This window comes from Buceros rhinoceros, unplaced genomic scaffold (assembly GCF_000710305.1).
Source record: "Buceros rhinoceros silvestris isolate BGI_N320 unplaced genomic scaffold, ASM71030v1 scaffold39915, whole genome shotgun sequence".
Lineage (NCBI taxonomy): Eukaryota > Metazoa > Chordata > Aves > Bucerotiformes > Bucerotidae > Buceros > Buceros rhinoceros.
This window is the reverse complement of record NW_010411888.1, coordinates 2,965-19,528: the sequence shown is the minus strand read 5'-3', so window position 1 is coordinate 19,528 and position 16,564 is coordinate 2,965. Positions and strand designations below refer to the sequence as shown.

The 16,564-nt window shown below is 41.3% G+C and overlaps 1 protein-coding gene across 3 annotated transcripts in view; it reads right to left on the bottom strand.

The window, feature by feature from the left end:
* RAB2A (RAB2A, member RAS oncogene family) overlaps positions 1-11,782 on the bottom strand; it is a 26,109-nt gene extending 14,327 nt beyond the window's left edge. For 2 of the 3 annotated variants that reach the window (XM_010136160.1, XM_010136159.1), the window contains exons 1-3: positions 11,713-11,782; positions 8,457-8,524; positions 1,238-1,320 (exon numbers count right to left, since the gene is read on the bottom strand). In XM_010136160.1, coding sequence (XP_010134462.1) covers positions 1,238-1,320; positions 8,457-8,504 — 131 coding nt within the window. In that variant the 5' untranslated portion in view covers positions 8,505-8,524; positions 11,713-11,782. The remainder of the gene's footprint in view (positions 1-1,237; positions 1,321-8,456; positions 8,525-11,712) is intronic. The other variant, XM_010136158.1, reaches the window with a different exon arrangement.
* Positions 11,783-16,564: the final 4,782 nt, after the last annotated feature.

The following is a 16,564-nucleotide window of genomic DNA, read 5'->3' as shown; positions in this document are numbered from 1 at the left end:
TCTTTCCCTTCTGTTAGTCAGCTCCTCTACTTGAGTAACCACCTCATTTATTGGCACACATGCTCCAGGGATAAAAGCCAGTAATCCCCTTGTGAGAGGGAGAACAGGCGAACCAAAATTTAGTAAACAAGGAGCATTAATGAACTCTGCCTAAAAAGTCATTGAAAACGTGCTGTAAAGAGGATTCTTACAGCTGTAAGAATCTTGTATTTTATATACACATAAAATCTGAGCGGAATTTTAAAGGTTCCCAACAGCCTCAACCAGTTCAAACAACAGTACAAATAATCACAGGCCCATGCAGTAATATTATTTTATGGAATGTGTCCATTAAATATTAAATCACATGCTTGTAAAACGCGTTTAAGATTTCACAAAAGTAAACCCAGCTATTGATGAATCAAAGATTCATTTGCTGGAAATCCAATGGAAAGAATACGCTGCTTCCTGATGTTTAAAAATAAATGGGAACAAAAGGAAAAATGTCTAGGAAATGGCTAGTAAAAGTTGTTGCTTAATTGAGCAACCAGACCCAAGACCCACAAAAGGAGTCACACATCCTAACAGGACTTTGGACCCTGAACACTTTCAGAAACCAGTTTTGCAGATAAACTGTGTAGAGACTTTATTCAATAAATCAATGTTACGGGTCGAGGGTCCGAGGTACCCACTCCTCGAATTACCGTAACGAAAGCAGGAAAACCTTAGTCACTTCTAAACAGCTGCCACAAAAAACACAGCGAGATCTGCATTTTCCCAACCTCAAACACACAGCAATGGTAGATGTTTCCTGGTATTTTTATGCAACCAAACTTTGATGTTTTACTATTTCACTCCTTTTCAGAATGACCCTTCAACTAAAAAAAAAAAAACCAACCTGCTATAATTAAAGAAAAATTAAAGCTCATGGCAATGAAAACACTAGAAAGGAATTAGTGATTTTAAGATCTTTCTCAAGAAAGGTAATCCAAAGGTTCATGGTCAAATAGTTTATAACATTTATATGACTGTATGTATAGTTTTCCCTCAACTGTTATACAGAGAAAATTGGAAGTTTATAGGTTACACAGGCCATATCTTGATTTTGAGCACTTAAGAGAAGTTGGCAAAACATTAAGATTACAAGTATCTATTCAAAAAGCTCAATTAAATTAGACATTAACACTGATATACACCACAGCACAATCCCACAAAGACATATAATTTTAATCGAATTCTACCTCCTCAGTATCCTCACCTTGTAATGTCATACACTAGTAAAGCCCCTGCTGCCCCTCTGTAGTACGATCTTGTAATGGAACGGAAGGACTCCTGCCCTGCCTGTAAAAAGAAAGTTTCATCATTTCACATCTCAAATTTATTTTTTTGGTGCTGAAAATCACAGAATTCTGCTCTGGAGAGAATGGGGACAAGAGGGAGTACGGAGGAGAAAACAGAGAGGGGACCACTGGGGACAAAGTCTCTAACAGTAGCAAGAGAAGGCACAGAAGGAGAAGACACTAACTACAGCACAGTGCTGTTAAAAAAAAAAAAAAGAAATCGGAACAAGACCTCTAAACCTTTTTTGGCAGTCCCCGACAACCCAATTTACTGAATGGCTTCACAATACATGAATCATTATTAGAGCACAGAATGGACTCCTAGCAACTAAGCTCTGAAGACAAATTTGAAAGGAAGCAAATAACCCAGAGCTTCACATTTGAATTCAATAACCCGCTCCCTGGGGCAGCTGTTGACACTAGAATAAATAAAGCCCATTGTAAATAAATGATGAATGACATCTTTACGCCCACCATCTGCTGGTGTAAAGGTTGTTGGAAGGCCAAGGATGCAGATTTTATCCGTTATATCATAAACTGCAGCCAGCTTTCAACAGTCTTCAGATGGAATTCTTTCTGTAATCATTTTATTATGAAAAAACAGAAAATGGTTCTGAATTCAATTTGACACAATTCTGCTCCACAGTTAATCAATTTCCTCCCTACTTGATAAATAATGCTTGTCAAACAGCTACAGGATGCAAAAGTCGTCTTCATATGCACTGGTAGAAAACTTTAGAGCTCCTACAGAAATCAGAGTTCTCACAGAAAAGTATTCGATACAAAACTCAGCACTTAGAAAAACACAGCCTTGAAAAATAAATATTTATAGCCGCAGACCTTGAGCTCCCCATGCTCATGTTTTTCAGAAGCGCTATGTAGCACCTGACAGTTTGAAGAAATATTCACTTCTAATATTTAGCAGTAACGGAAGCTTTAGCATAATTCAAAGATAATTAAGAAATACTAATATTGAGGCAGAAAACCCCCTATTTGCTGTAAGTTATCTGCAGAACTATACGAAATTATCCTGATTTAAAACCATTAAGAGTGAGAATTAAACATTTATCAAACACAAGCTACCCTTCAACCCCACCTACAAAATCAGCCAACAGAGAACTTTATCTTCTCACAGTTACTGTATTTTTCTTAATATAAGGTCTTCTTGAATTCAAGAACTTGACCGAGATTCTGTCACTGAACAAGAACAGCAGCACAAGCTTCTTATCTTCCAGAACTATCACTCGCTTCAGTTTAAGAAAACACTTTATCTCAGCCATTCCCATGGAAAAATTCATAGACAGTGAAAAAACTCCAACAAGTTTTTAGCGTAGTATGTGGTTCCTTGCCCAGACACTCCCCTAAGCTCTACTGCTCTTTCTTGGTGTGGTGACTAACTCAAGCGCATGGGAGATGCACAAAACATTTTCCTCCCTACTAAACAGCAAGTTATTGTTCCCAGTGTGTTCCGTGAAATCCTACTGAAGTGGACTTAGCTCTCGACATAAACATCGCTTGTTTCTCCTTCACAAACTTCACCCTGACACATGGAACTGCTCATCTTCCTCAGTAAATCAGTCATGGTCAGCCAAGATTGTCAGAGGTTCTGGCAGATCTTACCAGAATGTAAGAATTGAGAGTTCTTACAAGAATCACTCACTCACGGAAGTTTGGTATCTAAACCCTGCAAACACTGTAAAATTTTGAATTGTGTCTCGCTTGCCCACGATGACATTTAAACATCTGAAAAATGTTGTTGCTTCATCTAGTACAGGTGATTCAAGCCATGTGGGACAACCCTGGGTTACACCCACTTTCAGAGGGACACTGCAGTGGAAGTGGGAAGATCTTTTTGGTAGCAGATAGACCATGACAGCTATTCCACATGTAGAAACTCTAGCTCTGACCAGGGTGCCTACAGAAACTAATAAATGCACACTGAAAGGAGGTTGTAGAGAGCTGGGGGTTGGTCTCCTCTCCCACATAACAAGTGACAGGACAAGAGGAAATGACTTTAAGTTGTGCCAGGGGAGATCTGGGTTAGATACCAGGAAAAACTTCTTTACCGAGAGGGTTGTGCAGCATCGGAACAGGCTGCCCAGGGTGCTGGTGGAGTCCCTGTCCCTGGAGGTGTTTAAAGGCTGTGTAGGTGTGGTGCTGAAGGACATGGTTTAGGGACCCTGGCAGTGCAGGGTGAACGGTTGGACTCTATCTTAAAGGTCTCTTCCATCCAGATGATTCTGTGAACATGCATCCTCTCACTTCGGAGAAAAGGGTGCTAGCTCTGACGTGAGCAGTTCACTAATCGTGAAAGAATGTGGGCTGCTGATAACAAGTGATGTTTTACGTGCTAAGTAGCACTCTTTTGGGCTGTTTTCTAGACTGTAAGCTTTTACAAATCATATTTGTGAACAAAACCCAATTTTCTGATAGGAGAGACATATATCATTCTAGAGTTACAAGTCTTCCAAAGAATACAAAAATCTTCACCCCTGCTTGAGCTGTAGAACTGCACGGCCATATACCCCATGTGCTTCTCTAAACATACCACCTCAGGACAGAGACCAAACCACAACTTCAAAACAAGCATGTAAGCAGAACATGGAGCATTATCAATCATCTGAGGTCACCAAGACATGCAGAGATTTAGGCCCTGCGCTAAAGCTTCCAGGAACATTTAAGCCATGTAACTGTGTTACCACTGTCACAGGATCTGTGGCACAGTTGAGAAACGGCTGAGTGCCACTATCTCTGTCGGAAATCTCCGTGTCATTTCCAAATATGTGATGTAATCGCATAGGTCTCAGTTGCAAAACACGTGGGCAAGTCTTCACTATCAAAAAAGGCTCCTTGCAAGCTCCTTAGCTGCATATTTTTGAATCCATAAACTAAGGAAAAAAAGTAAAAAGAAGAGCCATGATGCAGCACAAGAAAGTCTGTCGGGTAATGGAACAGGGTCCACAGCAGCACACCTCCCCCAGAAAACAGTCCATTAATGGTACTGAATTCTCTACACTCAGTGCTGAAGTATTGGGAAGGTTTCTTCCAGGACAAAGGTATGAGCACAGCCCAGCAGACCTCCAACATCCCAGCTGACCAGTAGCTTCTACTAGGTGGAAGTTTATAGTACACATCTACATGAAGAATGAGAAGCAACGCCGCACCACAGAAAGCAACTCCAGACTCCTCCACTTTGACGCGTCTGGCGTGTTCAAACCCAGTAGGAGAACACTGGGAATTAATTATTACTCACCTGAACCTGCTTGCACATTTGTAAGCTGTATGGACAACTAAAAAAGACAGCTAAGAAACAACCAGCTCACACGAGTGTCACACTGCCTATGACAACTGCCAGCTGGGAACCACTCCACGAGGCTAAGGCCTGGAACAAAATGTTCCAGAAAGAGAGGAGAGCAATACATACCTTTGAATATAGTTTTCAAAGTTATAAATAAATTGACAGCCTTTTAGTCACATGGCAACTCGTTTATACAAATGCATCAATCTTCCTTGCAATTCTGTCTCTGCTCCAGAGTAAGAAGAATTTTAAGGTGATTTACTAGCCAGTAGCACTAAGATTAGGCTCCAAAGCAGTATAAAACAAAAAAACCTGCTGCTTTCTAGCAAAGACTTTCCTGAACAAAGACAGAACTGAAGATACTCATGAAGAGGAATCTGTAACAATTTAAGAAAGTGTCAGAATTTACGTGGAGGATTCAGCCAAGTTAATGTTGCTTCAGAATAACCCTGTCAGCATCCTAATGTGAACGGGAATTTCAAGAGGACTCAGAGCCCCCCGGGGTGAAACCGTGCGTCGGTCTAAACACAGACCATTTGTACCCATGCCTTCAATAACCAAAGACATTTAAAAGCACATGACAGACAAAGGTGTGTGAGCACTAAGCTAGAAGGTATATGACGTTACCTGAGCTTCCTCATGTGCCATCACGGATGTGAACAGCTACTGGCACTGACATTCAGGTGAGGGTCCTATTACATAAACTGCAATAGGAATAACTATTAAATGGACAATTTCCTCCCTGATCCATGAATCCAGAAATAAGTTAATGCTCCCACACAGCCGCAAACAGAGTCTGTGAACTGATCATCAGACTAGGTTCAGGAACCAAAATACATGTAGAAACATAACAATGAATAAAAATAAAACATTTTAATCACACATTTCCATGAAATTAAGTGGAAATAAACATTTTAAATTACTGTATTTAAATACACAGGAAAAATTCTTACTCATAACAATTTAATTCAGAGAACAGCCGTAGGATTACTTAGTGCCACCAATGATCTCTCCTCCCTGCAGTGTCCACAAGAACTTCAATTCCCTCTTTCAATTACTGCTCATTTTTGCTCATCAACAATGACTTGTTACACAGATCATGCCCCTCAACAACAAAACGAAGGCCACTGACTCAGCCTGGTAGCAAGCCAGTATCTCTCCACAACAATGAAGTTTTTCTGAGAAGAAACAATTTTAATATTTCAGTGTTACGCTGCCACAAGACAACCTCATCTACACACAAAGCTTAGTAACTTGCAGAATGGTCACTGTGATCCTTACCAGCTTCTGTGGACCCCTTCCAGTTCCGTGACAGTTATTTTCGCAACCGACACCTACTCAACCAAGTACGCAAGGGCCACGCTGAGCATCTTCCATGAAATGTGGGTTTTGGCAGTGGTTTGGGGTGTTGTGTGTGGTTTTCCATCAGGCTGGTTTTACTAGACTTCCAGCTCACGGAACCAAATCCTGATGGTCAGTTTCTAACAGGCATCTGTGCATTCCTCGAGCACACCTTCAGTTCAGCCTCACCCACGAGGATCTTAGCTGGTGTAATCCCACACGAAAACCAGGCTGCAGTACGCTAATTTCTGTGACACGCTCCTGGTCCAAACTAAGATGCTAATGGAAAAGTCAAACGCTCTTCAGTTACAAGAGCAGCACACAAATGGCTCAGGGGTAGTTTCAGCTGCCCTGTACCTGATGCCATGCTCTGCGGTGAGGTACGCTGCAGCTTCCATATGTTCCCATTATGAAGATGTACCTTTCCTGGGAGCTGCAGTGATCTGCTGAAGACAGCTGAGCTGAGCACTGCTGCATAAAAACATCTGTTCAGAAAAATGTGAATTGAAGTGTTTGATTCTCTTAAGAAAGCAAGTCCTTATTCACTATTAAGCAGTCAAAACAGATTTTATCCAGTTCTCCACTGCTTGTTTCTGCTGAAGACACTTCCTGTTCAGTCATGGATTAAGAGTACATAAGGCTAGCACTAAGTCAGACAAGTGATTGAGTGTGACTCAGTAAGAATCCGCTGAAAACAGAAATACTTCATGTGTTTCCTTAGCCATAGGTGTAAAACCAATTATCCCTTACCAAAAAATTGTAAGAGAATTACCAGAAATCCCTACAGCTTAATAAATACGGAGACAGCACCAAGAACAGCTGGCAGTTGTTGCTAACTGAAAAAGAAATCCAGGAAATGTGCAACAAAGACAATACAGACATGGCAACCTCAGTCACATGGACATCTTTGTGTACCTTAACGCTCCTAAGTGAAATCTCTCTTGAGAATTACCTCATCATTTCTTAGTTTGCTATTCCTTCACTACCTTTGCACCCCAGATCAGAACTGAGACAGTGGAATTTAGATATGCTGACAGCTGAGATTGGATTAGAACAGAATAGCCTGCATTTTAAAAATCAGATTATATACAGTTAAAATTTTAACTACAGGCAATATACTAAGTCATTCATTGCTTACAGCTCATAAATTATTAACTACAAACACAGATGTACAATGTACTGGGGGTATGAAAGCTCTCGGTGAGTATTTTTAATTTATGTATGATATACTTAAGAAGGCAGCCAGATACGATCCCTGCTCAAAAAGAGCTTAAGCTATAAATCAATCAAAAGCAAGTTCATTGAAATTTTGGGTATTGGACACTTTGCATGCATTCAAGAAGCCAAACACACCACAAAGAGCCACTGAGTCAGAGGCACCAAGAAAAACACAATCGACTCAAAAATAGTTGAAGTTCACTTATATCCAGGGAGCAGAGAACAGCAAATGAACCAAATCAGACTGAAAGCCAAGGAAAGACAGAGGCTGCATTGGTAGCAAAATCACTAATTCTGCCTACAGAGAAATCCATCCCAGTTTTAGGAAAAAAGGACCAATGCAGGCATGTTCTCGTGTAGTCACACTACACACTAGAAGGTCACTTCTAAGCTGCTATTTATGCAGAGATTTGCTTGTTGACTGATTATTTTTAAAAAGAAAGCACATACAAGAGGCTGTGGCTCATATCTGCCCCTTTCTAAAGGTATCCTAAAATGCTTTTGGGCAAGGAAACAGAGAGCCTTGCCTTAGGGAACAGTTAAGCACATCTGAAAGGCACAGCTATCAGGATGGGCATCTCAAAGCCACTGCATCACAACAAGCGCAGACACTGAGTCTGAGGCTCCCTCATAAAGTGACTGACAAGAGGAAAACAGCTGAACTCACTAATGGATGTTCTGAACCTGAACCCCACCAAAGGCAAAGTCTGGTTTCGCAAACTTTAAGCTTTTACAGTCCCTTCTTGATTGTCTGAAGTATTTGCCATCTTCACGATTACAGTGAACGTGAGTTCTGAAGGAGTCTTCTACGAAAACAACAGTGAGTCACATCTTTTTTTCCACGTTGGAAATGCAAACATTTCCTCCAGAGAACCTTTGATTAAAGCTAGTTGAAACGTCATTGTCTCCCAACAGGATGTTAAATTAACCAGACCTCGCGTAAATGCCCAGAAAAAGCCTGTTTACAGAAATGTAAGTTCTGACTAATACAAAGATACAAAGTGAGGCAGCACAAACCTGACAAAAGTCTTACAAATCTGACAAAGCATTACTCAGGGAAGTGAAGTTACAGGGCAAACAGCAGACGTTTGCACCGCTTTAAGAATACATCACACCAAAAAAAAGGACATTTTAGCCAATTTTTAATCGTCACAGAAACCAGAGAAAGCCGCAAGACAAAGTATGTATCTCACGTGGGTGCTGATGGTAGAGCTTAAGCAGAACAAAGGGAAAGCTAGCGGAGCCATACAGTCACACAATTTCTATGATTTCTTACTTACCGTATCCCAGATCTGAAGCTTTATCTGTTTTCCATCAATAGTAATCATTCGAGCCCCAAATTCTACACCTGAAGAGATTTTACACAAGATTACGTTATTGGCATGTATCAGAAAGAACGTCAAGTACAATGACAGCAAGAACTGAAGTCTTAAGTTAACTTAACATTGTACTTCTAGGAAATAACCTCTTTCACAATCTGCTTTTAGTTAATTTTCCAGCTGCTTAAAAGAGGTGGAAAGTTTGCCAGAAGGAGGAAAGCTGTGACTTTCCAAGTGCTTTAGAAATGCATTAATTAGAGCAAGTGTCAAGGAGCTATTTCCTACAAAGTTTTCCAAACTCTAGATCAGAGGGAGAAAAACATTTCCATTTGAATGCAAACAGGAAATTGAAGCCTCACAGTTATTTTCACACACTAACAATGACAGGTTGCTGACACCAGGTTAGAAGAAATTAAACCTACAATTCATCATCAATAAAATATTCTATTGCGTGCCTTCAACAAGATACACTTTTTTACTGGATTCATTAAAACTCATCTGCCTTTATGAAAAAAGTGCTTCCAAAATTCTTGCTAGTTAAAAATCAAATTTAGTAACTGAGGAAAAAACTGATGTGTTTCAAATAAAAACGGAATTTCTTCAGTGGAAAAATTCAGCCTTTTGTACTGTCTTTTAAAGCAATTTTAAGATCATTAACAGTAAATTAAGCATAAATTTTAGCTACTACAGTAGCTAAAACGTGACAAATGCCTAGAGATAGTGGACATATTTAAAGGCTATCAAGTTTCCATTCATCTACGCTTCATATATCCATTATTTCAGAAAAAATGAAGATCTGGTAGCTTAAGCTTTGTCTAAAGTTGGTCACTGTCTGGATTTGGACTGAGACGCTCCAGCAAAGCAGCCCTGATTTGAAACATCCCAAAGGTCTCTTCCAAAGCTTGTCTGGAATACTTGGGGGCTGCAGGATGCTCTCAGCAGAATGACTCCTGGGGAAGGGAGCAGGGAGGAGCCTCTCTTCCCTGCTCCAGGATATGGGAGCAAAATAAAAACCCTGTGCCAAAGAACACCGCACTCTCTTTAGCATCCAAATCACTGGCGGTAACTGTATGCAAACAAATGGAAAGAATGGAGGGGGAGAGGCACAGAGGAGGAAGCAGGTACATGACAAAGTGCTCTCTGAAGCTGACTGCAAAGCCAAGGATACTAAACGCAGCTACAGAGCTGCCAACTTAAAGCCAGCTATCATCCTAAATGTTTAGTTTCTACAAACAACCCCACAGAAAAATTAAAAGGATATTTGTCCTGTTTCATCAGAACAGTTGCCGAGAGAAAATTCTGAATTTGAAGCACCACACACAGTTTGAGAGGAAGTTTGTTCTCTTCAAGAAGGAAAAGAAGCTGTTCAGGTTTATAGTAAGGGGGGGGGACAATGTTCAAACCAAACAGAATGTCCACAGTGAGTTTCTTCACTACAAAAAACTACCTCAAATGTGGAGGAGTTTTTTCCCAATTGAGTTTTTGCGTGTGTTTTGTTTTTGGGGGAGGGGAGGCAGCAGTTTGGGGGTTTTTTGTTTTTATTTTTCCCAACCACATTAAGCAGCTTCTCCCTCCCTCCTTCATTTCTTTTTAATAACAGATACTTCAATTCCCAAATGAAAAATAAACACATCGTTGTGGCACTGTACGTTTTTAGGATACACTATTACAATTATGTACAATTCTGAATGTAGCCAGGCAGAAAAATACCGACTTCTATGTATTGTATTTTTTGCCCCATCTTGTTCTCACTAGAGGTAAAGTTTCTCTCTGAACCTCTCAGGTCTTAGAGATAACATTTTAGTATTTGGACCTGAATTTTGCACTACTCTATAGACAGAATGTCTTTTTTCCACATGTCAAATTTCACTTTCCCTTATCCTTTCCTGAGCTGCTCATAGCAGGAATAGAATCTGCACACCCATAGGCTAAAATTGTTGTATTATATTGGAAAAAAGTTAGGGGTCTGTAACACTAGCCTTTTTGTTCAATCTACGGGTTCTCAGGGGTCTGAATATCATCAGCTGGAGGTGCATTAGGTAACATCAACCCACCCCATCTCACCCTCCACAGGCATTCATATGCCTTTGAACCCGTGTCTAAACAAACCCCCCACCGCCGCCCAGCTATCCGTCAAGTGAAAGGAAGCTGCTTGCAGCCTGTGCCCCTGCTTCCCCTTTCCAAGCAGCTTCCCCTGCTCCATTCCGACATCCCTCATCGTGTTGCTATCTGAGTTCTCCTCCTCATCCCACTAGCTCCAGTATCTGCTCCTGGATTTCAGCTAGCCAGGCAAAGAACTGGCACTACAGCTGGCACCCTGCTGAGGCGAAGCTGTTTCCCACAGCCCATCAGTCTGCTGATGTGACAGGGCTGCCAAAGGCATAAGTGATATATAAGGTGTCATATATTTGGCAGGCCTAAAGATGAAAGGATGACAATAACTCATGTCTCCCTCAAGATCTCCAGCTCTTTACTCAGCCAGCCTATCTGCTGCCAAGAGCTCACAAATATTTGAAAACTGATGTCAGCCAAACGCAGATTTGGATTATCTTAGAGAGCCACACACAAGGTGTGGGAAGGCTGTCAAGAGAGGAAGGGAAGCTGTAACCAAATCACCTGAAACACTCTGCTCCATGGAGAACATTTGTTTATCTCTCAAGCATCTATTTCAGGACTGCCAAACACAGGAGGCCTGCCTGCTCCAGGGCACAAACTAAAAATAGACACCAGGGACATGTTTTGTGCAAGGCTACTCATGGACAGAGCTGAGAGGTTCCTTGAAATAACATCAACAAGCTCAAAGGTTCTGCACCCTTATCAGAGACCAGCATCTGTTACACTTAACAGGGAAAGTATCCAAGGACTGAGCTTGCCCACAGGAGAGTTTATTCCCACACCATTCCTCATGGTTCAGGGAAAGTTTGTATCATTTACTGCAGTTCGATCAGAGGTGATGCCTTCTGTCAACATGTGTTCATTTCCCCTAGAACCAATATCAACTCATCCCTAACACTAACCTATAAAACATACTTCTCCACATCCAGTTGAGGAGTCAAGAAGAAAAACCCCTGTCCCTTCCCAAGAGAGCAGCTAAACATTCACTGCTGCCTTAATGCAGCACGAATCCTACATGTCTGGAGCACAAACTCATAAATGCCTGCCAAGGTACCCCAGCTGCTCAACCATCTCCGGGGTGGGGGGAACCAAAGAGACCTACCAATAGTGAGATCGTGCACTGGTTGAAACCGCTTGTCTGTAAATTGTAACAATAAACATGATTTCCCGACACCTAAAAAAAAAAAGAAAGAAGTTTTAAGCAAATTGAAAAACATATCTATTCAGAACCCATAGAAATTAAGTGAATGGTGTATGTTGTTTAAAATACATTACTAGAACCTGAGATCCTAGATTTCACCTACTTTGAAGTGTATGCATGAAACAACAGCTTTTAGAGTTCCAGAAACATGGAAGTCAAAGCAGTTATTTTCAAACATTTTCAAAAGGAGAATTAATTTTTATTCAAAATTCCACCTTCAAAATTAAGCAGAAAAAAGTTTCCTAACAGACCTTCAAAATATCATTTCACATCCTCTCTCCACAGTAACTATGGGTCTTGCTGCTCCTCACCACCCTGTCCTGATTCCTCTTCAGCAGTTTCAGCTTCCTTCCAAGCTAACTGGATCCTCCACAACACCTCACTCCCATCTCTCCCCCAAGGAGCACCTACACAGCTCCTTACAACCCCAACCTGTAACCACAAAACCTGACAGTCATACATTTGGTTTACGCACATTCAAACTCTGAACTACCATCACATAACCCACCACACCGTAGCATCCAAGCTCCTGCTGTACTTGGCTTTATCTGCCCAGCAAGATAAAGCTATTTTAGCCACATACAAGAGGTCAGCAACAGCTGATCAGAAGTGACATATCTGCTAATAAAAGACAGCAAACAAGGGGATAAGGAACAGAACCATAGTGTGAGACCCCTGATATACATACCAGCAGTTTGTGTACACTGACACTCATCTTTCTACTATTAAATTCTGCAAAGGTTTTTAGTGTGGTTTCAGGAGGAATCAAAGACTGCACAATCACTGTCGTTTTGTCTTCAAAAGCTAAGAGCAGTGGCCAGTTTCAATTAAACAGGAGACTTGCACTTAGTCTTGTCACAAAATGAGTTGTGACAGATTGATGACGCTCTGAGATAAACATCCCAAGCGATGCAGCAATTCCAGCAGCCTAAAGCAGTTGCTGGTGCTGCTATTCCTCCCTCTACCCTATGGCATATTCGTGCCCATTTCTCCATATGGCTTAGATATGTTTGGAAGCAATTTCAACGCAGGGGCAGACGAGTTAGTTCAAACTAGGGAAGAGAAATGCAGCAGCCAGCAGATCAACAGCTTTGAGTGGCAAAGAACTACAACCTAAGGCAAAGTTTGCGGCATCAGCCTTAACAGATCTCTTTTCTGTAGCTCTCTGGGTGAAGATAGCAAGCTGTCCGAACACGAGCAGCCTGGAAGCAGGGATAGATTCTGCCCAACAAAATTACCGGACTTAAGAGAAGTGGATGGGGAATGGAGGAGAGCACTGGAAGTAAAAAAGGAACGCAGAGAAGGACAGCAGAATACCAGAGTTATAGGGACACAGAACACAAAACTCTAAGGAATTTAAAATATTAATAACTCTTCTACTCACAGAACACTGTTTATATATACAGATAACTTTTATAGCGCCAATAAAATACGGCTGTCCCATCACAGAACATAATCAGCATCCCACTTACAAAAATACAACCTATATATCACGCCAGAAATAGAATGTAGAATAGCTTTTGCCATTAACCTCACAAAGTGATTTCGGCATCATTGGCTAAACCAGAACCTCGTAACTATCCAATATTCCTGCACAAATATTAACAAACATTAGAAAAACATATTTCAAAATCTAATCAGTGACACTTGATTAGGTGTCCCAGCAGCAGCTCTCCAGTGCAATTCTGCTATTTCTTCCTCTTGCAAGGCTGATGACCAACTTGTGGTTCAGGAGAACGTACAAACACAAGCACCAGCACAATGCAGACGACAGACAAGCACAGTCCCTTTGATGTGAGCCCTGTCTCAACTGGCACCAGATGGTTTAAAGTAACTACACTGGTTAACTCGAAGAGCAAAGTGGTTGCTTAGCAGGTATCCCACTCACTTAGCACTGTAAATCTTATACCTGAAACAAGGCAGAAAAAGTAGCTGAGGAAAAAGCTGGGAAAAGTACTTGAGCATGTCTTATGATAGTCAACTGCAGGACATAAGAGACAGATTCAGTTATTTATTAATTCATTCTCCATTTTACTGCCACAACTACTTTAACATAGTTTCAGATAAACCACACCCACAGAAAAAATCTTAGTCTCTTAAACCAAGAAATGAGCTGAGCTTGGATACACTTCACCAACAGTAAACAAAAGCTCTTGTTTAAGAGGAAATTAAAACAATGGACTATGTGCTCAGAGGGGAGCAGTGCTGTTCTTTGCAAGTACCTGCTTTAGGATCCCTTCATCACTTCTTAGCACCCAAACACTGATGGGAAGTGGAACTCCTGCTGCAGTAGTTTTTACCCTCCAGCTCTGAATTCCAAGGTAGCGGCCTCAGCTGGTTCTCCAAATTCCTAAGCCTCCCTTAACAGCTTCCTCTTTATCTGGGTCGAAGTTGCCAGAGCTTTGCTACTGCCCAGCCTGGCCCAGCCATGTGCCAACACCTCCCGTTCCTCACACCAACATTAGTGCTCATTTCAGCGCTCAGCAAGCCTGAAAACAACAACAGTTTAAGGGTAAAGCTAAGCTCTCCCTTCTCACTCATTAGGTTATGCCACGAGCTAAACCAAGAAATGGATCCAGCATAAAACCAGTCACCCCCGAAACACTAATAAGTGCATGAGACCAGGGCTACATAACAAACAGCAAAGGGAAGGGGGGAGAGGGGGCTAAGACAATTTCCTTAACTGCTCACATAAGCACCACTACAGCCGAAAAAAGGTCAAAGAACTGCAGTCATAGCCATCCCAGCTGGGGTACCAAAGCTGAACCCTGAAGCCAAATCTCTTTAGTTAATCTGCTAGCTGCCTCTGATGCGGAGACTTGCTCCTTCCCACTCAGTTCCATCTCCTTACTCAAAATGGCTCTCACACTTTTCTGACTATTTGTTTGGTTCTGTATCCTACTATTTGTTTGGGTTTGTTCTTAACCACCTTTGTGAGCTGAACTGGCTCTCTGAAGGATCAGACAAGCACCGATGCTGACAGCTAAGCAGCAGAGGTTCATAGCTGAGACAAGGAGTGGTAACCAAGTCCACCCCTTTTGGCAGCAGATAAAACACTGGATTAGCCACCTCACCGGACAGTGTATTTCTGGTTTCTCCACAAGACAGGGTGATCACCACCCACAGAGATTAAGATCTACCTCCCCCTTTCGATTTCTTGCTCTCACCAATTCTCCTAGATCCAGTTCCCTCCCTTGAAAGTATGCCAGACCTTGGAAAGCACTTCCTGGGGCCAACTCAGCTGATTCAGCCACCAAGAAAAAAGTTAATCCAAAAAGCAGGTAGTTTTCTATTGCCTTAGCAGGGTGATTCAGCTCATGGAAAACTATCAAAGTCACCACAAGGTAAGGGGAGCAAGACCTCCTCTTTTTACCCACCTCCTTTCCTTCCTTTTCTCCTCCAAAGCCCCAATACCAGCTGCACTAAAACAAGCTTGCTGCTGCTCTTACCTCCCTTCAGAAAGCAAATAGAAATAAATCTTTGAACAGGCTAAGGACAGCCTCAAACAACAGACAAGCCTCAAACCATACAGATTTTAAAACTAACTCGGATTTAAACCAGGTAATTACGTAGTATAAATGTCACAAAATAGATACCTCTAACTTGGTTTACGAGTCACTTCTAGCAGCCTGCACAGTTTCCAGATGTTTCATAAGCCCTTTTCCTATCCCAGGCCGCAGCTCACTCCCTTTCTCCTTCCCTTCCAACCAGTGCATCTTCATGCAACTCAAAGTACAGTATTACCCTTTCACACACCTGAGCAAAATGAGACATTAACTCAAAGCAGGTTTTTCTTACTCTTTCCAGCCAGTTCTCTAGCTTTTGCTTTCCTTTAAAGATGATTCAGCTTCAATACTTAAATAAACAAACATTGCTGTAAATTATTTATAGCAGCATATCTAAAGCCAATGATGTAAGTTTTCCTTTCTGCATAAAAATTAGTGCAGACCAACAAACCAAAAGGAGCTGTTTAGCTTTATCCCATTTCATTTAGTATGGCACTATCCAACTGTGAACTGCAGGCTTTAAAGAACTAAAATTTCTTTTCAAACAAAACAAAAATCACATGAGTCTGTAGAAAACTTCTTCATGTCCTGGATGATCACAAAAGACTTAGAAAACTGCCTACTATTCATAATATAATGTTTTTAGTCAAAGTGGGGGTTGTTTTTTTTTAATTAAAGGTTAGAATTAGTACAAGGGACACAGTAAGAGTCTCGCTGAACTATCTGCATGAGCATCTACTTACATTTTGTTAATTCTACTTAACTTCTAAGAGGATAAGAAGATGTACTTACACAAGACCTATTATCTGCTCTTTGAGGGATGAAAGTGTCATGGAAAGGGCCTTAAAGCAAGACCTAAGTAGTACAGATCTTACTCTGGTGTTCAGTAGGAACTAGTTCTCAAGCTATCAGGGGCGTTAACACCAGCTCTAGTGGGATGAAAACCTGTTTAGCAAAGAAGTGTTGTTAGATACTCTAGAAAATAAGGGCAAGAGGCTCTGGCCATGCACATTGCCAGCTAATAACAGCTGCTGTTCCAGAACAAAGTGCAGTGATACCAGAACATTTCGCAAGGAGGACTAAAAACCAAAGCCAATTCAGTTGCTTAATTTCGACTGCTGGGAATCTCCTAGACAAGTAAAATGGTTGGCAAACAGCTGACTTTACTCTTGAGAGCGAGGGGAAGGAGACTAACAAGCAATTCTATTTTCTTTCATCATCTTCCCCTAATAAGAACAACTTTGAGA